Here is a 25,546-nt window from a genome sequence, read left to right as displayed (position 1 = left end):
AAGGTGGGGGCACAGAGTTGGGGAAGGACGTTTAGTTTGTAGTTTTTGAACTCCCTCCCCTGCACCATTAGGGTAACTATGCAGAATCCTTGGATCTGTACGGAGTGGGATCCTGCAGCTAGGCAAATCTTTTGTGCGCTGGGATAGGTGGTCAAGAAACAGCGTCTTACCGTGTCGGGGTGGATAAAGCTCTCCGTGCTCCCGGAGTCAACTAGGCATGGTGTCTCGTGGCTGTTTATTAGCACCGTTGTCGTCGTCGTCTGGAGTGTCCGGGGCCGAGCTTGATCGAGCGTAATTGAAACGAGACGTGGTTGTAGTAGTGGAGTGGGGTCCGTTGTTGCCGTCCAAGATGGCGTCGGGGATGAACAAAATGGCTGCCCCCATACATCGCACATGGCTGGGGGGGTCACACGATGGCGGCGGGGATGGACAAAATGGCCGCCCCCACGCGTCGTACAGGTCTGGGGTGGTCCAAGATGGCGGCGCCCTTCCTCCCCTCGTGGTGGCCGGGACCCAAAATGGCGGCGTCTGCGGGTCGCACATGGGGCGCTGGGGGGGTTGGGGAGCGTTAGGACCGCGCGGGGCTCCCTCATCTCTGGGGACAGCGGTGGTCGGGACCCAAGTTGGTAGCGCCGGCGGGTCAGACGTGGGGCGCGGGGGGGGGGGGGCGTTTGGGGGGCGTTAGAGACGCGCAGAACTCCCTCTTCTCCGGGGAGAGTGGTGGTCGGGACCCAAAGTGGAAGCGCCGGCGGGTCATACGTGGGGACGGGGGGGGGGGTGGGGAGCGTAAGCGGCGTGCAGGGCTCCCTGTTCTCCCGGGACCGCGGTGGTCGGGACCCAGAGCGGCTGCGCCTGCGGGTCGTACATGGGGCGCTGGGGGGGGTTGGGGAGCATAAACGGCTTGCAGGGCTCCCTGTTCTCCCGGGACAGCGGCGACCTCGCGGGACCGGCACACAACCGCGAAATTGCCCTTTTTCCCGCAGCTCTTGCAGATTGCTGCGCGGGCCGGGCAGCGGTGCCGGGGGTGTTTCGCCTGGCCGCAGAAATAGCAGCGGGCGCCCCCGGTGCGACTTGGGGTTTGGACCGCGCAAGCCTGTGGGATGTCCGGGGGGGGGTGGGTTTGTCGCGACGGGTACGTACGGAGCCCAATGGGCTGCCGCGCGGTCGGGGCCGTAGGCGCGGGTATTACGCGTGGCCACGTCTAGGGAGGCTGCTAGGGCCCGGGCCTCTGAGAGTCCTAGCGACTCTCTTTCTAGAAGTCTTTGGCGGATTTGGGAGGAATTCATACCTGCCACAAAAGCATCGCGCATTAACATGTCCGTGTGTTCATTTGCGTTCACCGAAGGGCAGCTGCAGGCTCGTCCCAAAATCAGCAGCGCGGCGTAGAATTCGTCCATTGATTCTCCGGGACCTTGCCGTCTCGTCGCGAGCTGGTAGCGAGCGTAGATTTGGTTAACTGGGCGGACATAGAGACTTTTCAGTGCTGCGAACGCCGTCTGGAAATCCTCCGCGTCTTCGATGAGGGAGAAAATCTCCGTGCTCACCCTCGAGTGCAGGACCTGTAGTTTTTGGTCTTCTGTGACCCGGCCGGTGGCCGTTCTGAGGTAGGCCTCGAAACAAGTCTGCCAGTGCTTGAAGGCTGCTGCCGCGTTCACTGCGTGGGGGCTGATCCTCAGGCATTCCGGAATGATCCTGAGCTCCATAGTCCTTTTTAGGCACGCTTAATAAATTGTAGCGCACAAAGACTCCGTGAGACGAATAGAGTGAAGTCGATGAGGCTTTATTAAGCGTGTCTGTTCCCCCGCAGCTCGAGAGTAGAATGGCCTGCGGGGGAGGACTCCGGCTTCTTATACTCCACCTTCAGGGCGGAGCTAGAGGTCAACGGCCAACCAGGACCCGGGATCTGTCAGCCAATGACATTAGGGCTTCCAGTCCCACATGACCCCCAATACATACTACCACATTTGGTCCAGCTCAAAGTTTATATAGTCAGCTGCCTGGGCATACAGGACATCCGTGACTTCATGAATGCACTTGTGGGCTGTAAGTTGTGATGTGCCGCACAAGTCCTTGTTTGAGCCCTGGAATGAGCAGGTGGCATAAATGGTCTGGGCTGTGGTGACCTTCACGGCCACCAGAAGCGGATATCTTCCTCGTCCATGGGCGCCAGGTCTGCAAGGACATGGCACAGGTGCTGCACTATCTTCATGTTGAGATGGGGCCTCCTGTGGCACATGCTGTCCTTCATGTCCTCCAACGACCAATGATGCCTGCACATCTTGGGCCGTCGCCGGCCTTCCCCTCTGAGTCTCTCCCTGGCCTGATGGGCAGCCGGGTCTTCAGAGTGTGTGGACGACCCTGCACATGGGGAGCTGCCTCGAGCCTGCGTCTACGCTGCTGCTGCCTTCTCCGGCATCTGGCCACGTGGGCTGTCACAAGCACTGCGAGGGCTGCCATTGCGGGTTGACAACACCATTAATATTGTTTTATATATAAGCAATTGTAGAACATGAGAGACCAATAATTACTTGAGGCTTCCACCCTGGGGCACTCAAAACTTCCAAGCCTCCCCCACCCTTGCGTTTCCCGCTTTCTCTCAAAGTGCCATCCACCAAGCCAGTTGTGCTGGGGGAACCTTACCCTGAACACTCACCCCCGGCCATATCAGGAGCCTCTAGACCCCAGACCCTTGCTGTGAACGTTATGGGGACCAAGCTCAGGTACACTCCCTGATCAACACCTTCACCCATTGGTTGCAGGGATTGTTATGACACCCTGGGTGAGTGTGAGGTCAGCTCCAGCTGCACAGACCCCAGAGTCCAGCTGCCCCCAAGTGGGCAGCACGGTAGCCTTGTGGATAGCACAATTGCTTCACAGCTCCAGGGTCCCAGGTTCAATTCCGGCTTGGGTCACTGTCTGTGCGGAGTCTGCACATCCTCCTCGTGTGTGCGTGGGTTTCCTCCGGGTGCTCCGGTTTCCTCCCACAGTCCAAAGATGTGCAGGTTAGGTGGATTGGCTATGATAAATTGCCCTTAGTGTCCAAAATTGCCCTTAGTGTTGGGTGGGGTTACTGGGTTATGGGGATAGGGTGGCGGTGTTGACCTTGGGTAGGGTGCTCTTTCGAAGAGCCGGTGCAGACTCGATGGGCTGAATGGCCTCCTTCTGCACTGTAAATTCTATGTATCTATGTATAAGTGAATTAACCAACAATTTGTGTGTTTTTCTGAGATCTTTAACCCTTAACTGCTCCAATGAGTTACAGGCATCAGGGGCGTCATTCTCCGACCCCCCCGCCGGGTCGGAGAATGGCCGTTGGCCGCCGTGAATCCCGCCCCCGCCCCCGCTGAAGTCTCCGGTACCGGAGATTGGGTGGGGGCGGGAATCGGGCCGCGCCGGTTGGCGGGACCCCCCGCTGGATTCTCCAGCCCGGATGGGCCGAAGTCCCGCCCAGAAATTGCCTGTCCCGCCGGCGTAAATCAAACCTGGTATTTACCGGCGGGACCAGGCGGCGTGGGCAGGCTCCGGGGTCCTGGGGGGGGGGCGCGGGGCGATCTGATCCCGGGGGGGTGCCCCCACGGTGGCCTGGCCCGTGATCGGGGCCCACCGATCCGCGGGCGGGCCTGTGCCGTGCGGGCACTCTTTCCCTTCCGCCTCCGCCACGGCCTCCACCATGGCGGAGGCGGAAGAGACTCTCCCCACTGCGCATGCGCGGGAAACTGACAACGGCCGCTGATGCTCCCGCACATGCGCCGCATTTCTGCGCCAGCTGGCGGGGCAACAAACGCCATTTCCGCCAGCTGGCGGGGCGGAAATCCCTCCGGCGTCGGCCTAGCCCCTCAATGTTGGGGCTAGGCCGCCAAAGATGCGGAGCATTCCGCACCTTTGGGCCGGCGCGATGCCCGTCTGATTGGCGCCGTGTTTGGCGCCAGTCGGCGGACATCGCGCCGTTGGGGGAGAATTTCGCCCCAGATTTCTAAGTAAAACATCATTTGTAACAAGAGAAAAAGAGGAACAGATAACGGAAATGAAATTAAAATCGCTTATTGCCACAAGTATGCTTCAAATGAAGTTACTGTGAAAAGCCCCTAGTCACCACATTCCGGCACCTGTTCGGGGAGGCTGTTACGGGAATCGAACCGTGCTGCTGGCCTGCCTTGGTCTGCTTTAAAAGCCAGCTCTTTAGCCCTGTGCTAATGGTGGTCCACTACTCTACCTATTCCCAACCCACACTCCCCTCAGACACGCAGACGACAGACACACAGTAAAGGAGGTAGGAAGTTTTAAAAAATAACTCGGATTAAGAGGTATGAGATTTGAGGATATCCCCTGCTGGGGTTGATGACCTTGTAGCCGGTGATCCCTTCAGAAGGCAAGATGTTGAACCATTGGTTGGTTGTCTTTGGAAGCCTGACTATACTAGCACAAGCTGTCATCACATTTCTCCCTATTTTAGATGCTGATCCAAATCTCAACAGGATCTTCAAGATTGCTTGGAATGTTTTTACAGTATATATAATGACCATTTTGAAAATAAGAACACTTGCAAATAAAGGATAACTGGCGCCAGTTCTTAAGGTGGCCATGACTTAGAGGATTCATTGTAATGCAATGAAAGACAGCACCTCTGACAGTGTAGCACTCTTTCAGAACTGCACTGGGAAAGTCATCTCAGATCATATGCTGAAGTCACTGGAATGGGGCATGACCCCATAATCTGCTGACTCAGCAATGATAATAATAATCTTTATTAGTGTCACAAGTTGGCTTACGGTAACACTGCAATGAAGTTACTGTGAAAATCCCCTCATCACCACACTCTGGCGCCTGTTCAGGTTGTAGGATCTTATATTTACAAATAAGAGATGAGGGTCTGGTGGTAGTGTGAGATTGAGCGTTATTGCAAAAACTTGGTTAGTACAGTTTCAAAAAATACAGAAATACAAAACAAAAGCCCAGCTGGGCATAAGGAAGAAAACAATGGAAAGAGAACAATGGCGAAGAGAATGGGAAACACGTACCATAGTACCATAGAACTTACAGTGCAGAAGGAGGCCATTCGGCCCATCGAGTCTGCACCCGCTCTTGGAAAGAGCACCCTACCCAAGGTCAACACTTCCACCCTATCCCCATAACCCAGTAACCCCACCCAACTCTAAGGGCAATTTTGGACGCTAAGGGCAATTTATCATGGCCAATCCACCTAACCTGCACATCTTTGGACTGTGGGAGGAAACCAGAGCACCCGGAGGAAACCCACGCACACACGGGGAGGATGTGCAGACTCCGCACAGACAGTGACCCAAGCCGGGAATTGAACCTGCGACTCTGGAGCTGTGAAGCAACTGTGCTATCCACAATGCTACCGTGTGCCGTAAGTACCTTTATACCTGCACGGTTAGATACTGCACCCCCCCCCCCCCCAATAAAAGCAAGAAAGCAGGAAATAGTGCAGAGGAACACATTCACAGATGCCTTTGATGGTCCCTATGTTTAGGAACAGCCTTCATCATTGGAATGGGCAAGTCGATAGAGTGGTACAAGTCTTTAAATATAAGAAGCACACTTATTATGCAAAAGAGATGACCGTTAGTTTTGAGAGGCATAGCAGGGCTTCGGTTAGCTGTTTAAAGAAACACTAAATAAATGTAAAAAGACAGTGCACAATGAGAATGAAAATGAAAAATTAGATCAAGCCCTGAACTAAAGAGGTTCCCATTGAGCCCAGCCATCCAGATGCCCAACTCCACAAGGTGTTTGCTGGCGGTTGTTTGAGGTTTTTTAAAATCTCCGTATGGATGTACTCCATCAAATTAATAATTTTCTTGGAGTTGTCTGGGATATAGGTGCAGTGCTCTGCCCTAACAGGGTGCAAGTTTCACTCTTTTCAGCAAGAACATAGTCCAGAGTCATTCGGGTCTGCAGGGCCACTGTACGACTGGCAACCTTTTCTGCATTTATTTTATCTTGGGTTTCAGCGGTGTCATTGCCCACCTTTTCCAGGGCAGATGCCATGTTAATAGATTCTCTTGCCAGCTTAGCGATCCCATAAAAAGGGATCAGGATGGAGAAGAATCGTTCCTTCTCCGTGATAGCGCGCCTCATCCAAGGTTCTTTGGGAGAGGTAGAATGGCGAATAAAGGGGACAATATGCCCAAAGTAGCAAGATCCGTCCAAGAGCGTCGTAGCCAGGGAAAGGCCCTGTGGCCACAAATAAAGTAAGTGCCATTATAAGAGGCGAAGCGGGCCACCGCTTCGGGATACCGGCGCTCTGAAAAGTTGCTTCCCCCAGTCATGTTGCGAAGACCTGTCAAAAGGGAGGCATCTTTTGACGGTCCCTAGTAACAGTTCACCCATTAGATGTAAAATATTGCACTACCTTGCTCACATCAAAATAGTGATTGCCACTGCTGTGTCCTAGCTCTTGGCCCCCCCAAGTGTTTGCGAGTCAGGCTTATGGATCCTCTCTGTCTTGAGGCGGTGGGAAGTTTTATATATGAGGGCCCAAGGCTCCGATTGTAACTGGGCTGGTACCACCCCGAGAAAGCGGTCAAAGGATAACCCGCTGAGTGCCATTTCCCAATGTTATCTGTTATGTTGATCAGGTAGCTATTCCCTACACATGAGGTCACCCCCTCATGGGAGGATAGTGAGCGGGAGATGTTCTGGAAGATATACCATTCGGCCATTTCAGACGCATTAAAGGGTCTCAAGGGAATGCCACCCTTGGAGTAAGTGGGTATGTAAGCTCATACCCAACAGCTGGAGGGGTTGGCATCTTTGGCATAGGTATAGGACATGTAAAAGAAGGTGTTAACATTTAACTCCTTGGGAACCTGTCTGGGTTTGGCATAGCTGGACTGGCTGATCAAGGGAAAACAAGGAATGCAAAAACTGAAAATGCAAACAACGGATACAACAATATGGCTAAACATATTAGCAAAACAAAATTGTCCTTTTAATCATGGTGAGCCTGTTTAAAGTGAGATGCGTGAATTCAAGCTTTCTTCCCCTGGACTTCAATGGCTGCTTGGGTGGTCAGTAGCACTTGATAACGTCCTTCCAACTTAACATCTAGAGGTTCTTTTTGTACTTTCTTCACGTAAACCCAACTCTAAAGCTGTACCATGAGTCTGTATAGATGTTAGCTATCTGTCCCTTTGCTATCCAGCATGCCTCCACCAGGATGCGTAACTCAGCCTGTTGGGCTGACATCACTCAGAGCAGACAGCCCTTTGCCAAAATCTCATGTAGGCTTGTGACCATCCATCCTGCTTTTCAGGTGCTATTGTCGAAAAAGGAGGAGCCGTTTGTAAATAGGATCAGGTCTGGGTTGTGCAATGGTTATTCTGCCACCAAGCTTGATTCCTCCACTTCATTCAAGATCTCCAGGCAGTCATGCCCTTCTCCCCTCTTTTGCTCCTCGAGAAGCGGGAGCATAGATGATGGGTTCACCGGGCTAGCCCGGACAATGTGGGGATTGGGGGCTTCCAAGATCGCTGTCCATCTTGTCCATCTTGCTGTGATCACCTGGGATATTCTGTTCAAAGACAGCAAAATGTGTACAGCATGGGGGCCCTTGACGGTTAACTTTTGATCCAGGACTACACCCGCAGTGGCCATTACAGCCTGACACGTGGCTTCTATGGCTCTCAGGCAACTTCCCCATTTGAGGGCCACTGCATCCAATTTTCCCAAATAGTACCCAATGGGTTTAAGTTGATCCCCATGTTCTTGCGTCGGTATTGCTGTCACATATATTTCCTTCTCATGGAAAAACAAGGTAAATGACCTCCCATTATCAGGGATTCCCAGAACTGGTGTCAAATACAAAGCCTTTTTCAGATTCATGTAGCATTCTTTGGTGAGGGCAATGGCTTCTTTGGATTTTTACTTCCCCTTTAAAAGGTTATTCAATGGTTGAAAAAGCTGTGTGTAGGAGTCAATCCAATATCGGTTAAAGTTACACAAATCCCAAAAAGATCTGAATTCTTGGACAGTGGTCGGCTGTTTGGCTGCCCGAATGGCTGTAGTTCGATCCTGGGAAAGGTCTCTCTTTCCTTCTGAAATCTTTTGTCCCAGGTACACAACCACTTGTTGGGAAATTTATGCTTTGGCAATGCTGGCTTTGTGTCCTTTCAGGTGGAAGTGGTCCAGCATGGCACATAGGTCTTGTTTGTGTTGTTCTTCCAACAGGATGTCATCCACTTACTGGATAAACATGGAATGCATGGTAGGTAATGCTCTCAAATGGCTTTGCAAGGCCATGTGAAATACCATAGGGCTGTTGTGAAACCCTTTGGAAGTCTTGCCCAGGTGTACTGTTGTTGTTGAATGGTAAAGGCGAACCAAGGTCAAACCTCAGGTGCCAGTGGTACTGACCAAAATCCATTAACCATATCTATTACCGAGAACCATTTATGTTCCGGTGTTAGAGCATTAAAGATGGTGGAGGAGTCGGCTACCAAAGGTGCCCTTTGATCAATACACTGGTTGGCCTTCCTGTAATCGTTGGTCAGACGCCAAGTCCCATTGGGTTTCTGTACTGGCCATACAGGACTATTAGAGGAACGATGTGATTTTATCAGTACACCTTGCTCCTCTAGTTGCTGGTGACTGGCAAGATGTCAGCAATGAAGTTTGGGCTGATGGGGTACCGTTTGGTGCACGGTGGTGTAATCCCAGTAAATGATGCCGGTTCCATGTGGAGTAGGCCACATTCATTCTTATCTTTGGTTCATATTGGGTGATCTTCCAACTCCTCCTTCTTCAGGCTCCTGATAGACCATGTGACTTGACCATTTTCAAAATGCAATTCAATTGAGTGAGTACATCCATTCCCAGGAGAACTTGTCCCACTGGGCCCACCCAGATTGGCGTGGTCAATTCGTGTGGGCCAAGTGCAATGAGTATGAGTTGAGTTCTTCTAATGAAAAAAATCTGGCTCCCAGCCCCATGGGGAACTTGTATCTTGCCATCTCGAGGTAAAGAGTTTTTGTATCTTAGGGGCAAACTTGTTAATTCAGCCCGTATCCAGGAGACAGTCTTTATCTTGATCGCCTACCCTCATGGTGATATACAATCCTTCTCCTCACTGTTGGATTAATGCCAGGAGTGATCGAGGGTGGTCTCTCCTAGTGTTTTGCAACTTCCAGCAACTCCTTCTGTTGCTGTGGTGTAAGCTACTTTATTCATTGCACCAGGCCATCTTCACCACCAGAGGGTGTGCTTGGATTTGATGTCGGGCTCTTTTACCTGTCGTCCTTTCTTTACACCTTTTTCTTTACATCTTTTCGCCCAATGCCGTTCTTTCCCACAGTGATAACACTTGGCAGGTCATTTTTCTTGGGTATTGTTGCCGCTAAAATCATTGGGCTTCTCCCCTGTCTGCATGGTTCGGAGTTTAGCTGCCATATCCCGGTCTAACCGGTTACACCGATCGACTAATGCTGCAAAGACTATTTCTCTGATCTCCTACCCGACAGAGTAATCTTTAGCAGTTTTGCCAATTCGGGTTTTGATCCAGCAACGAAAGCAACTTTCACAGGTCCGAAAGTGCTGTCGTCCATTTCTTCGGGTCCCTGATCATGCATTCCCGCGTGTTCCAAAGAGACAGATCGGAATCGCTTCTCATGCTCTCACACTTCCTCCGTCCCTTTTTGCTGGCAAGCTGCGATCTTTCCTCAGTCGGTTCTTGCTATACCAGAAGCCAGTAGCCAGCACTGGACCGCAGCCCATCCTACCCCTAATTGACGCCGGCATCTCCACATCACATCTTCCCCAAGGGCAATTTGGACCTCTTTACTCAATCTCTTCCCATCTCGTCTAGGTACCATTACTGTCAGGATCTGTACCCCGTCCCACGGGTGGGTAAATGCCTTTTAAACATTCTAATTGCTCCCAAGTTTTCATTCCCCCTTGGGATGTGGCAATTCTTTAGGTTATTTCTCAATTTTTCCCAGGTCCGCAGGGACATGGTGACAATACTGGGCGAATATTAGCTTTAATTGTTTCCGTGCCCCGTGTTCGGTGATTTCTTCTGAATTGATCTTAACCCAATTTTTCTTTAGAGGATTAAGCCGTGCCGAGGAGAGTCCGAATGACTTTCTCCACAAGAGTTGCTAGAGGACTCCGAATCAGTTTCTATACCAGTCTCACGTAACTGCGCTTTTCGCTGTTCCACTTGTATTCCTATTTTGTTGCAAAAGCTTGGACAGTACACTTTCAAAAAATGCAAAAACACAAGAAACAAAGCCCAGCGGGGCATAAGGAAGAAAATAATGGAAAGAGAAAAAAGGGGAAGAGAGTGGGCAAACACGTGTGCCAGTACCTTTTGATACTGCCCTCCTCTCTGCTCCCTATTGGTGTACAAGTTTTGAATTGTGACGGCTTTTAACTATTTCCCTACAGGGTATACTGAGGGAAAATTCAGAATGTCCAATTCACCTAACAAGCACATTTTCTGGGACGAAACCAGAGTACCAGGAGGAAACCCACGCAGACATGGGGAAAACATGCAGACTCCGCATAGATAGTAACCCAAGCCGGGTATCGAACCCAGATACCTGCCGCTGTGAAGCAACAGTGCTAACCACTGTGCTACCATCCTGCCAATTGAGAATTGTTAATACTGATATAACAGCATAATAGTTGTTTGTTAGACTTGTAGAGATATGAAAAACTCTGACTTGGAAGGACTGGATTAACAAGGTACTGATTGCTCCACTCAAGGAGTGAACCGATGTAGATGTAGCCAATGCACCTCAAAAGAAATGTAGTTTGTGGGGCAGAAATCTGTCGTAACAACCCATTTTACACACTGCTCATCTTAAAATAAATTCCCCTATGGCCTGGATTGAATCTTTTGTGCAAGATTGCTAGATCTATCAGCTGGATTCTCCGCAGCCCAGCGCCAAAATCGCGTTTGGCACGGGGTCGGAGAATCCGATTTCATGCCGAAATTGGGCCAAGCTCCGGTTTGCCGATTCTCCGGGACCCGAAAATCGGCGCATTTGTGTAGTATTTCACGTGGCTGGGGGCCATTGCCGGAAGCCCGTCCAGCGATCCTCTGCTCCCGACCGGCTGAGTTCCCGACGGCGTGGAACTAACATGCTATGTCCGGTTGGGACTCTCGCGTGGCGGCAGCGGACTCAGTCTGCGGCCGCCCTGGTGGGAGGTGGGGGGGACCGGGCACCGTGGGGGCCTTATGGGCAGCCGGGGGACAGATCAGGCCGGTTTGATCATCGGGCACGCGGTCGATTGGGGGGGCCTACATCTTCCAGATGCCATGCTGGAGGCCACCGCCCTGCGCATGCGTGGACTCGAAACCGGAAGTGCGGGGGCCCGTATCCGCAGCCAAAGCTGCGTGAAGCATTCCGGATCCCTGCTAGCCCCGAAGGTGAGTGAATCAGCTTGTATTATTTTGAGGAAACTCGGGAGTGCAACGCCAGCGTTTTTACGCCGGCATGGGGACATAGCCCCATTTTGGGAGAATCCAGCCCATATCTAGAATTTATATTCCGCTGATGATAAAATTATTTAGTATTGGTCTATTTGTGAGCTATAACTATTAAAATATGTCTGGAATCACCCCACTGTTCACCGTTAATGAGGAGAATATGTGGTCTGGAAATCTTGGGGTTCAAGGCACAATTATGGTAAGAACGTCTATCACAGCTCATTCCACATGGGTGGAAATTAAGTCACTATAAACCATATAATTTTACTTATTTTACATGTCTTAGCATTTTTGTCAGTTATCATCCAGAAGATTTCTCTGTGAGGTTCTGTGCAGGAATTAAAACCGATAAATTAACTAGTCCATACAAAGATCATTTCCCCTGCCGATTCTCCTATCCTCTCTCTCCACCTCCCTCCCACTCCACAAACATGTAGAATATAGAATCATATCATAGAATTTACAGTGCAAAAGGAGGCCATTTGGCCCATCGAGTCTGCACCCGCCCTTGGAAAAAGCACCCTACTTAAGCCCAAACCTCCATCCTATTGTAGCCATCTGGGATGGCCACTTACAAAGGAAACATGGATACTCGCAAAGAATCAAGGGAAATATGGCCAAGACAGGATTCAGGCAAACTCAGAGCCTAAATGTCTCTTTGCTAACAGAGAATCAGACAGTATCGAAACCCCTAGTCGATTTGCATTCTAATGGCCCATTTCCCCAGGACAAAGGACTGGTATTCAGGTATCAGATAGAATTCCAGACATATTGGCGCCACTCTCTTCACCCAGGAAGCCCAAACAACCAAGGTCAATGACCGCTCAGGACATGCCCAGCCATCAAGGCACCAGCCCCTTTATTGGCTCAATTCGAAGGCAGTAATCGAAGCCTGCCGAATTATTGGGTCCAAAGCTAAGGACCGCCCAAAAGAGCGCGAAACCCCAAAGGATAAGGAGAGACACTGCCATGTGTTCGATCTCTTTTGGCCCTGGCACACCGGCACTCTTCGGCCCGGCCTATACCTGAAGCCAACTGCAGCACCACGACCAGAAGCAAGTTCAAGATCAACGATCGCTACCAGACGGATGAGCCCAGCAGAACCGAAGTCACTTCTCCAGACCCAGCCACTCCAGATCCGAACAAAGGCCTTGTTCCTCTGCCAAAGCCGGGTGCCTGAAGTTAAGTACAGGTTGTTGTGGTGTTAGGTATAATTTAGCTTGTAGTGTTTTTATGTTGCATGTGTGAGTTAATCTTGTGTGTAAATAAACTATTATTGAACTTGAACTAACTGACTGTTAGTTGGGTATTTGATCAATATCCGGTTGAACCTTGTGGTGGTATTATCTGATACCTCGCGACTCTGAAAAGAAATATCACTCAATATTAAAAAGGGCAATCTTATTGGCCCCTCCTGTGCAAATTGGCAACAGTTATTGGCGACTCTGACAGGATTCGACCTAGAAGTGATATTGTCACTCCGAGAGAACCCACAAAACGTTGAATTAGAAATCCAATTGGAAAAGTGAAAGAAACCACAAATGTAAGACCCGGATTGATCAAACCTCCAAGATTCGGAAGTGTGTAGTAATTTGCATGCGTACTAACAGGGATATAAGGTAAACTCGTTAGATTTTGTTGCGTAAAACTATCGAGAGTTTTGTGAACCAGAAAATAGCTTTGGCCATACCCGCTGTTTGCATCGCCGCCCTATTCCCCCTTGTCCCAAATTTAGGATACAGAAAAGAGATACCAGTAGAAATAGCAGAAAAGGCAATGGAATGCCTTATGAACCCACAGGAACCCGAGGTCGCAGTGACCAGTAGAGCAGAGCAGTGCCCCATATGGGAAGAGGAACTGAGGAAATACTTAAAGGAGAAAGGATGGCCCCTTTGGTCTGAGTTTTGTTCAAATGAAGAGTCAGATCCTGGTAGTATAGGACAAACTTGGTTTGACAACCTAACCGAGATACACAAGAAGAGTTTAGGGAAAGTTCGTAAGCCGATGGCAATCGTGTCCTGTCTGGCACAATTGCGAGGCTCAGAGGAGGTCGTGAGGACGATCCGCAGACAGCTTGTAGAGAAAGAGGAGAAGAGTGAGGGAAACGTTAGCAAGTGTGAAAAAGTTAATGAGAACTCCAAGAGCAGCTGGCAGCAAAAGACAAGGAGATGGCTGGTGTCAAACGGGCACACCAATCTGGTTTAGTCCATCTAAACAGCTTTCAGACGCAATACGATAAGGTCTACCAAGATACACAACGCGCAGTCTTGGTAAGAGAAGAGACGGTACAACAGGTAGAACAGTTAAAGAAGCAATGATCAGACTTGAAGGCAGCTTTACGAGCACTCCACAGTTCCACAACGGAACAAAGGCAGAGTTCAGTAGACCACGCCAAATGCAGGCAGCAAATTTCAAGGTTAAATTTACTGCTCTCAGTGCAAAATGGTTTCAGGGACACCTTTGGACCAAATTTAGACCAGGAAGATGGCCCCAATTGGCAGGAACTCAATGAAACTGCCTATAGATATGTAGAAAATACCGAAAATCACAATAGAGCCCCCCTGACCCCGAAAAGGATAGCACCCGCACCACCGACTGCACAGGCAGCACACAACCCCATGAATCCAGTCACCACACAGCGACATCACAGGATCGCGAGGAGCCTGATTTTGTTTGCACCACCCCATTATCCATCACACAATTGAGAGATGCCTGCGCCAAAATTGAACCATTCCAACCCACAGCAGACCCACACCATTTCTTTGAGCGAGTAAGACAACAGACAGATATGTACGGTCTGGACGAACCGGAGGAAGTGAAACTAATAGTGATGAGCATTGACCATCCGTTAGTTCAGCATTACCCGATCCACAGAATGTAGGAGGAGGAAGCCTCCAGGACATGAAGGCAGCTACTTTAGATGCAATTGGTTATAACAGAGGCGATCCCGTAGAAGGTCTAAATTGCTGCAGACATAAGAAGGGAGAGCATCCAACTGCATACGCAGGACGCCTTTGGATACACTTCAAAGCGGTATTTGGAGATTTAGTCCACGCACGCTTAAATGTCGAAAACCCAACCAAATGGACCCGTATTTTAGTCTCCCACGCCACAGAAGCAGGTCAAAAAGCCTGTGCGAATTATGACCCCTCAGACGCAACACATAACAAAGTGTGGGTTCTGAAGGGACTCTAGAGCTTGGGAACAATCTCTACATAAAAAGGCAGAGCAGGAGAAGGCAGAAGCAAATATGAATCCAGTATGGGCACATCAGGACCCCGCATGGGTAAACAAAGGTAGACATGACGGACAGCACCACAGAGCTCAGGGATGCTATAATTGTGGACACATGGGACATTACGCTTGCGAATGCCGACAAACCCCCCCCCGAACCAGCAACGACACCAACAGCCCAACCCCCCACCCAGGGAACCATACCCAAGGGAGCAATACACCAGAGAGCCTGCTCCACCTTATGTGCCCCAGGGGTCATGTTACAACTGTGGGCAGTCAGGACACTTCGCCCGAGACTGCAGGAGACCCCCACCCCCAGCTAGACTAGCCCCCAGATATGAAAGAGAACACCACCCACAGCAGCTACAAGGTCCCAGCTGCCCCATGCAAACTGTGAGCTCTTACCCGCCACTTCTCATGACAGGGACACCTCAGCAATGCCACTTCATTTTTGTTACTCTCCTCGTTCCTCTTCTTCGGTCACACTACACCGACTCCATATGCTAGTTACACCCCAGGCCAAATTTGATTGCGGCTAACAAATATATAAAACTGGCCGCCCCGAAATTCGCTGGTTAAGATGAGCCTCAACCTCCCATGGTTGTGATTTAAGAAAGACTGGTCGGAGAAATTGTCCTCCCACGCAACGCATCGACCACAAGCTGCAAGAATTCCTTGCACTTTAACAGAATGTTCTTTTCGGATGTCTGGTCTCCAAAATGGTTTTTTTTTTTAAAAATGAGGGAGTCACACATGGTGACAATTCTAATGGGAAATTGATATTAAGGAGAAACAGACAGACAAATGAGATATTAAACAAAGGTAAAAACAGGTATTATGCTTGCACCCCCAGGAATATACAAGGATACAAGGAACAAAAAGACAAGATGAAGACAGAACTGATGGCCTCCATCATGATCATCGTTGGATCACTACAGTTGCGCGTGTCGACGGCCCCTGTAACCCACACCACATTGGCTCCAAACATAACCATACTACACGATACCCCTAGCCCGGACACCACACCTCCCATGAAAATAAACACCGATACCCCCACATGGTGCGATAACATCGTAAAATGGTATTCCCTCTCATACACGGTAGAAGCTCTATTAGTTATTGCAATACTCTGCAGTGTCGTTTAGACACTTAAGACTTCGAAAATGGCGAAGGAGAGCCTCCCGCTCCCCGATATATCAGTCCGAGCCCCCTTTGTTGGACTTCCAACTTTTTGAACCCTTTTCTGACAAATAAAGTTCGCGTTTCGGTAAATGTAACAAGTTAAGTAGGAAGGTGATGCTGCTATTGTTTAAAATTTTTTGTACTGTAATATAACCACTTCTTTTTGGTTATCAGCTAGCAGCATAAGTGTAGTTTAGGTAGGGACAGTTAGAGGTTCCCCCTTGTGTAAAGAAGTTAAATGAATTATGAAATGTTATAGTGCCCCTTTAAAATTTATGAATGTGTGATGTATTAAAAACTTAGGTAAATGCTCCAATACGTAGGACAGAGTAGTGTAGAACCTGTCCTTGACCAAGGGTACCCGGCACACCAAATAACAGATGAAGGATCAGTATTGTGATCCACCACGCTTCGCTTTTAGGATCAAGAGGACGGACTGTAGCCATCTGGGACGGCCACTTACAAAGGAAACATGGATACTCACAAAGACTCAAGGGAAATATGGCCAATACAGGATTCAGGCAAACTCAGAGCCTAAATGTATATTTGTTAACAGAGAACCAGACAGTATCGAAACCCCCAGCCGATTTGCATTCTAATGGCTCATTTCCCCAGGACAAAGGACTGGTACTCAGGTATCAGATACAATTCCAGACATATTGGCGCCACTCCCTTCACCCAGGAAGCCCAAACAGCCAAGGCCAATGACCGCTCAGGGCACGCCCAGCCATCAAGGCACCAGCCCCTTTATTGGCTCAAATTGAAGGCAGTAATCGAAGCCTGCCAAATTATTGGGTCCAAAGCTAAGGACCGCCCAAAAGAGCGTGAAAACCCAAAGGATAAAGAGAGACACTGCCATGTGTTCAATCTCTTTTGGCCCTGGCACACCGGCACTCTTCGGCCCGGCCTATACCTGAGGCCAACTGCAGCACCACGACCAGAAGCAAGTTCAAGATCAACGATCGCTACCAGACGGATGAGCCCAGCAGAACCGAAGTCGCTTCTCCAGACCCAGCCACTCCAGATCCGAACAAAGGCCTTGTTCCTCTGCCAAAGCTGGGTGCCTGAAGTTAAGTACAGGTTGTTGTAGTGTTAGGTGTAATTTAGCTTGTAGTGTTTTTAATGTTGCATGTGTGAGTTAATCTTGTGTGTAAATAAACTATTATTGAACTTGAACTAACTGACTGGTTGTTGGGTCTTTGATCAATATCCGGTTGAACCTTGTGGTGGTATCATCTGATACCTGGCGACTCTGAAAAGCAATATCACTCAATATTAAAAAGAGCAACCTTAATAGTACTTCCGGTGCAAATTGGAACACTATCCCCATAACCCAGTAACCCCACCTAACCATTTTGGACATTAAGGCCAATTTAGTGTGACCAATCCATCTAACCCTGCACATCTTTGGACTGTGGGAAGAAACTGGAGCACCTGGAGGAAACCCACACAACAGATTATAAATTTTTAAGCAGGGGAAAGTTGTAGTTTGACCAAAAGTTGGTTATTTGGGTGGGGGTCAACCATTACGCAGAACTTTCATGGAACACGGCATCGAGATTCATGATCAGATTCTCTTCTATTCGTTACGCTGCTGTAATTGTGATGCTGCCAGAAATATCAGTACAGTGCTCAAGTTTAGTCTAAATGTCTGTAAAGTGTTCTTGACTTTACACATTAAAATGTTGACATTGGTCTGGAAACATGCTTCTTAAATGTTATGAGGATTCTCGCCTCTACCACCCTTTCAGGTAGTGAGTTCCAGATTCCTAACACCCTCTGCATGAAAACGGTTTTCCTCAACATCCTCTAAATCTCCTGCCCTTACCTTAAATCTATGCACTCTGGTTATTGACCCTTCTACTAAGGGAAATGTTTCTTCCTATCTACCCATCTATGACATCCTGACTAGTGTCGTGACCAGAGCACACAGCTGTGGCCTAACAAGGGTTTTATACATCTCCATCATAACCTCCCTGTCCATATATTTTATGCATCAGCTAATAAAGGCAAGTACCGGGGAAAGCGGGGGTGTAGTGGTGTTGTCACTGGACTAGTAATCCAGAGACCCAGGGTAATGCTCAGGGGTCCCGGGTTCAAATCCAACATGTCAGATAGTGAAATTTGAATTCAATAAAAATCTGGAATTAAACGTCGAATGACGACCATAAAACCATTGCTGATTGTCATAAACACCCATCTGGTTCACTGACGTCCTTCAGGGAAGGAAATCTGGCCTCCTTACCTAGTCTGGCCTACATGTGACTTCAGGCCCACACAGTGATGCGGTTGACTCTTAACTGCCCCCCCATTAAATTTGTCTAGCAAACCATTCAATCAAGTACAATTAGGGGTGGGCGACAAATGCTGGCCCAGCCAGCAGTGCCCACATCCTAAGAACAAATTAAAAATATATATATCTATATATACCTTCTTAACCACCTTACTACCTGCCCTGCTGTCTTCAGGTGCAGCGTTAAAAAAATCTCCATCTGAGTTAGTACTGAAAAAAAATGCCACTGCCCTTTAATTCCTGTAAGGAGCCTGCCGTCATGTTTAAATGGGAACAGGTAAGCTCTGGTTAACATTCCCGCTCAAACTCCCCAAGCCTCCTCCCCAAACCTAACCCAAATTAAAACTGCCACTGTATCAATGGTGCCATGAACAGCAAAGTGATATCATTGGGACTTTTGCTGAAGCTGAAGGTGTATTTGATTTTGATTTGATTTATTGTCACGAAGTGCAGTGAAAAGTATTTTTCTGCGGCCAAGGGAATGTACACCATATGTACATAGTAGACAAAAAGGAATAATCAACAGAGTACATTGACAAATGGTACATTGTCAAATTGTGATTGGTTACAGTGCGGAACAAGGGGCCAAACAAAGCAAATACATGAGCAAGGGCAGCATAGGGTGTCGTGAATAGTGTTCTTACAGGGAACAGATCAGTCCGAGGGAGAGTCGTTGAGGAGTCTAGCAGCTGTGGGGAAGAAGCTGTTCCTATGTCTGGATGTGCGGGTCTTCAGACCAAGGAAAAGATGGTGGATCTGGTTGGTTAATTAATGGCAGACCAGTGGCATCAGAAGTGCTCAAATTACTCTCGCTAATCCCAAATTAGGGAGAGGAAAGATCCAGCAAGATTCTCGATCCCCACTGCTTCCAGAAAATGTAACTGGGGTCAGCTATGATGCTTCTAATGTTAAATATTTTACCCAACTTCATTTCACAGATTAAGACTTAGATGACCTATAGTCAACTATCAGGCTTGAGGTATACAGTTCCATGCTTGGAGGACAATGACATTGAGGGGGTGGAAAGGATGGTGGGAAAAAAAGAAGTCCCCTATTGTTCCAAGTAAATGTTGCTACTTTATTTCCATTGTATAACATTATTTAACAGTTTCAAAATTCACCAATACTTTTATTTTCTTCTTACTTAGCTTTCCTTTTGGGATGCAAGTTGGGCAACGGTGCCAACTACAGAGGAACAGCAACAAAAACAGTTTCTGGAAGAAGCTGTCAAAGATGGGCCAGCAACATCCCGCACATACCAAAGTTAGTCTTTAATTTTCTTTGTTAAAAATATCTAACTTCTTGCAGGAAATAAATTAAACAGCATAAAATAAGATAACAAGTGACAATAAATGTACTCTCATCAGATTGTCAGTTTCTTTAAGTTGTGTGATGGTTACCATGGGTTCACATACTTAACTTAATTTCTCATAATATGTTAACTGCTACAGAAGCATTTCATTCATTTCCAACAGGCCACAGCCAATAGATGATGTTAAAGAAAGTGTAAGATGGTCCAATGAAAGGACTTTCTTAGAACTTAGAACTTGCCTCACTTCAACGACATATTGTTTCTTGATAAAAACAATCAATGACAGCCAGAAGATGAATTGTTATTGCATTAATTATGTCACATTAAAACACCGCAATCTAACCCATTATTATACAGTTATTTTTAATGATTGAAAGGAGTTGAGGTGGTCAGTTTTTGGTTATTACCATAGGAATGTTTCAGTTTTATTTTAATGTGAGGTTTTGTAGTGAGACTTTTAAATGTGGATTCTTACTGTATAAGACCTATTTGTCCCAGATGGCTTCACGTGCAATGAAAGGACTCATATTTTCCCCGAATTCCATTGTGAAAAACAAGGGGGAAAGTACATAGAACTGACAGATTTGTACAGACTTCAGAAAATTCTGAGCACAGACTCTGGAAATGTTGTCCAAACTCTCAGGGAGAGTCTTGTAACACTAACACAGATATGGACAAAACCAGGAATAAAGCTTGAACTCCACAGAAACAATTCTCAAAAAAACCTGAATGGCCCTGTGCTAAAAGTCCTCAAATTTCAGATATTATCAGAACACCCTTGGAGCAGATTACTGCTTGTGAACATCTTTGGGTCGCTGTTATAGATAAGCCAATTAAAACTTTGCAGGGGATTGTGTTGTTTGTAATAAAGGTACTTTAATTTATTTTTTTATCATAAAGTTAAAATAAATATTTTTATTCTCCTCCTTTTTCACTTTTTCATCCAAATTTACACCCACCAACAAAGAATCAATGGTAACAAATACAATGTCAATCCCCTGGCCAACAATTCCTCCCTCCCGTCAACCCCCAAACAACCCTCAACATTTTAAATACAAACATCAAAGAAAAGGAATCAGGAATCCACCATCCACCCATACATAGTCACCAACAGCATACACAGTCCAACCGCCCCACCACCATCCCAACCCCACCCCTACCCCAACCCCCTCTCAATGTTCGATGTCATCCAATTCTTGAAAGTGCTTAATAAACAAAGCCCATTTATTGTACAACCCTTCCATCCTTTGTTGCCAATTTAATGGAATACTATCCCACCAGCGTCACCAATAATGTTGCCGGAGTTGCACCGGAGTAATGTTGCCAATTAACAATGATGCTCTTTAGAGTCGCCAGGTATCAAATGATACCACCACAAGGATTTACCAGATATCAATCAAAGGACCACACAACCAGTTAGTCAGTTCAAGTTCAAAGAAGTTTATTTACACACAAGGATTACTTCGACATGCAACACAAAACACTACAAGTTAAACTCACCTCACAACTACAATAACCTATACTTAACTTCAGGGCAATCAGCTCTGTACAGATGGACAAGGCCTTTGTCCGGATCTTGCGTAGCTGGGTGGAAGTGGCTCTGTTTCTGCTGGGTTCATCTGTCTGGTAGCGATCGTTGGTCTTGAACTTTCTGTCTGGTCGTTATGCTGCACTTGGGTTGGCATAGGCCGGATCCAAGAGAGACAGAAATCATGGAGGCATTGTCTTTTAACTGGCTTGAGTTTCCCCCGCCCGTTTTGTGGGCAGTTTCTGGGTCACTGTCAATCAATTCCTCAGGGCTCCACCCTCTAATAGGTCACATCCAATCAGGGGCTGCCACATCACTTTTGGGGTGGGCCATCAGTGGCCAATCCTGGGAGGGCTCCGAGCAGGACCTCGGTGCAGCCTAGTCTGGAAGATGATGCGATGGACCTGATGGTCCCATTGTTATTTTAATCACCTTGAATGGCCTATTTGCAGGTGTGAATCCCTGCATACTTCTGGGCTGCCGTTTGCAAAGATACAAGCTGCAGCTTATCTGTGTCCCAAACCTGGCCATAATTCCCATCATTCTTTGCAGATGGCCATCTCAGATGGCTACACCTTCCCCTCAACTCAAACTTCGCCTTCTCAAGTGTTAAAAACTCCCAACAGATCATCCCGCCACGCCAGGGCACAGGGTGGAGAGACTGACCTCCACCCCAACAGGATCCGCCTTCGGGCGATTAGCGACGCGAAGGCTAAAACATCTGCCTCCGCACCTACTTCCAACCCCAGCCAATCCGATACCCCTCCAGCTTTGGGACAGGACCAAAACATATGAATGTGGTTTACAGGGCTTCGCCCCCGCAAAGTTCACAAACTATCCTCTACCCCCTCAAAGAGTTGGTTCATCCTCGCTTTTGTGAGGTGCGCCCTATACACCGCCTTCATCTGGTTGAGCCTCAAACTTGCGCACAAAGTTGAGGTATTTACCCTCCGGGGCACCTCACACCACAACCCCTCCTCTATGCTCTCTCCCAACTCTTCCTCCCACGTTGCCTTAATCCCCTCCAGTAGTGCCTTCTCTTCTCCCAGAATTACCCCATAAATCACCAACATCACCCCCTTCTCCATTCCCCCTGACGTCCGCACCTCCTCCAACAGTGATGGAGGCCGGATAGCTCTGTATCTCCTTCTTAGTGAAATCTCGGACCTGCATATACGTAAATATTTCCCCCTGCCCCAACCCATATTTCACCCCCAGCTCCTTCAATCTCGCAAACCGGCCCCGAAGAAACAAATCCTTTAATGCCCTGACTCCCTGCTCCTCCCATCTCTGAAAACTCCCAGCCCACTTCCCTAGCTCAAATCTGTGATTCCCCCGAATCGGCATTTCCCTTGACCCGCCCCAGCCTTTAGTGCTGGTGCGGCCCCCAGATTTTCAACTGCGCTACTACCAGACTCCCTGAGTATTTCCCCGGGGCCATCGGGAGCGGCGCTGTTGCCAATGCCCTACAGCCCCGACCACCTACACAGACTCTCCCCCATTCTGACCCACTGGAAGTCCCTTCTTCTAACCCAGCTCCTCATCTTCTCTGCTTTCGTCACCCAGTAATAATTTAGTAAATTCGGAAGACCCAACCACCCTGACTGCCGTCCTCTCTGCAACAGCACCTTCCTAATCCTAGCCACCTTCCACCCCATATAAACAAGGTAATCATCTTTATGACCTCCTTGAAAAATTCCTGTGGCAGGAAGATCGGCAGTCACTGAAAAATAACCAAGAATCGCGGCAACACTTTCATTTTAATTGCCTGTACCCAGCCTCCCAGCGACAGAGGGAGACCATCCCACCTTGCCGCCTCCACTTTCACCCTCCCCACCAGATGAGTAATGTTATACCTAGGGAGCCCTCCCAAACCTGTGCCACCTGCACCCCCAGATATCTAAAGTGAGTAACCCCCCACCCCGCCCCTATACCTGGCTGAGACAACACAAAATATTCACTTTTATCTAAATTTAGTTTATATCCCGAAAAAGACCCAAATACCCGAAGCAGCTCCAATATGCCCACCATCGTCACACTCGGTTCCGATACATACAACAGCAAGTTGTCTGCATACAAAGATACCCTATGCTCTACACCCCCCCTCCCACCGGCAATATCCCTGCCCACTCCTCAAAGCGATGGCCAACGGCTCAATCGCAAGCGCAAACAGGGGGGACATAGGACATCCCTTCCTGGTCCCATGGAGCAGGGCAAATGATCCTGAATTCATGTTATTCGTGCGGACACTCACCCTCAGCTCCCTGTACAGCAGCCTTACCCAGCCTACAAAATTGGCCCAATCCCAATCCGCTCCAGAACCGCCATTGAATACCCCCACTCTACTCAAACGCCTTCTCGGCGTCCAATGCCATAACCACCTCTGTCTCCCTCCCTCCGCCGGTCCCATAACCATGTTCAATACCCTCTAATGTTTGAAAAGAGCTGCCTCCCCTTCACAAACCCGGTCTGATCTTCACCTATCAACTTCAGGAGGCACTCCTCCAGCCTGCCTGCCAGTACTTTCGCCAACATCTTTGTGTTCACATTCAAAAGTGATATGGGCCTATATGACCCACATTCTGTCGGATCCTTATCCTTCTTGAGCAACAGGAAGATTGTGCCTGCCCCAAAGTCTGTGGCAACAGCCCCTACCCTATCGCCTCCTCAAACATCCCCACCATCAGCGACGCCAACTTATCTTTAAATTTCTTGTAATACTCCACCGGAAACCGATCTGGCCCTGCTACCTTCCCCGACTGCATCCTCCCAATCGCATCTTTTATCTCCTGCTCCGCTATCGCCGTTTCCAATATGCGCCTTACCCAACCTCGGGTATTCCAAACCATCCAGGAATTCCTGCATCTCCCGATCCTCCCCAGGTGGCTCCGACCTATACAATCTCTCGTAAAACTCCTCAAACACCCTATTAATCTGATCTGGAGACACCACCAACTTCCCTGCCCTATCCTGCACCTGAACAATTTCCCTCGCCGTTGCCTCCCTCCGAAGGTGATCTGCCAGCATGTGTCCCGCCTTCTCTCCATACTCGTAGGCCGCTCCCCTTTCCCGCCTCAATTGGCGCGCCACCCTCCTTATGGACAGCCGGTCAAAACTCGCCGACACGCCTTCCTCTTTTCCAACAGTGTTGGATCCACATCCTTTGCATACCTCCCATCCACTTCCAACATCTTGGGCTGGATTCTCCAGTCGCCAACGTCAAAATCTCGTTCGGCAATCGGCCGGAAAATCACAGTTCCCGACCAAATCGGGAGTGGCGCCGCTTTCGCGATGTTCCGCCCCTCCAAAGCGGCTTACTGGGAAAGTAAGGCGCGCAACGTATCGACGGCCTCAGTACATTGCCTGAGGCCTGCACCCCGATGCTCCGCCCCCAACTGGCCGAGTTCTCGATGGCTTCGGTCGCGTGTGGTCCCATTCTGTCAGGAACTCGGGGTGGCGGCTGCGGACTCAGTCCAGTGCCGCCACAGCCGGAGAGGGCCGATCCGCTGGCAGGGAGGATTTTATCAGGGGCTGGGGGCAATGTGGGGGAGTGGTCTGGGGCGCGCGAGCCGGCGAAAGGAGGGGCACTATTTCGTGGGCCAGGCCCGTGAGCAGCCACAGCCATGTAGCACGGCGCGGCCGCTGCAGGCCGCCGCCGTGCGCACGCGCAGCCACGGACCCGGCAATTCTTCGGACCGTATCGGCAGCTAGAGCCGGGTGCTCTACGCTGTTGGCATTCTAGCCCCCAGCCAAACGGAGGATTGGTGACCACTTTACGCCATTTTTTCTGTCGTAAAATGCCACCGTTCCCACGCTGGCGTGGGGACATAGCCTCAGAATCGGAGAATCCAGCCCCTCATCTATTAATCTTTGCCGTTCCACTCTCTCCTCCTTATTCATCTTAGCCTTAAACGATATCACCTCTCCCCTCATCACTGCCTTCAAAGCTTCCCATACTACCGCCTGCGAGACCTCACCCGTACAATTAAACCGCACATATTACTCAATCACTTTTCCAATCTTATCACAAAACCCTTGGTCCCCCAACAGCCCCACATCCAATCTCCACCCCCACCTCTGCACTATTCCCTTCTCCAATACCATATTGAGGGCAGCACGGTAGCACAAGTGGATAGCACTGTAGCTTCACAGCGCCAGGGTCCCAGGTTCGATTCCCCGCTGGGTCACTGTCTGTGCGGAGTCTGCACGTTCTCCACGTATCTGCGTGGGTTTCCTCCGGGTGCTCTGGTTTCCTCCCACAGTCCAAAGATGCACAGGTTAGGTGGATTGGCCATGATAAATTGCCCTTAGTGACCAAAAAGGTTAGGAGGGGTTATTGGGTTATGGGGATAGGGTGGAAGTGAGGGCTTAAGTGGGTCGGTGCAGACTCGATGGGCCGAATGGCCTACTTCTGCACTGTATGTTCTATGTTCTATATCAACCCAGTGTGACGCATGGTCCGATATCGCAACTGCCGAATATTTTGACCTCGGCCACCACAAAAAAATCTATCCACGAATAGGCCTTATGAACTGAAGAGAA

At 49.0% G+C, this 25,546-nt stretch overlaps 1 protein-coding gene across 1 annotated transcript in view; it reads left to right on the top strand.

Annotated features, from left to right (window-relative positions):
• The window catches only part of plg (plasminogen), a 286,792-nt gene that overhangs the window by 6,643 nt on the left and 254,603 nt on the right, over positions 1-25,546 (top strand). Inside the window, exon 4 of the mRNA XM_072503655.1 lies at positions 19,313-19,427. Coding sequence (XP_072359756.1) covers positions 19,313-19,427 — 115 coding nt within the window. The remainder of the gene's footprint in view (positions 1-19,312; positions 19,428-25,546) is intronic.

Source organism: Scyliorhinus torazame, chromosome 1 (assembly GCF_047496885.1).
Source record: "Scyliorhinus torazame isolate Kashiwa2021f chromosome 1, sScyTor2.1, whole genome shotgun sequence".
Classification (NCBI taxonomy): domain Eukaryota; kingdom Metazoa; phylum Chordata; class Chondrichthyes; order Carcharhiniformes; family Scyliorhinidae; genus Scyliorhinus; species Scyliorhinus torazame.
Note: the sequence above shows the minus strand (reverse complement) of the source record. Positions and strands in the feature narration are given on the sequence as shown.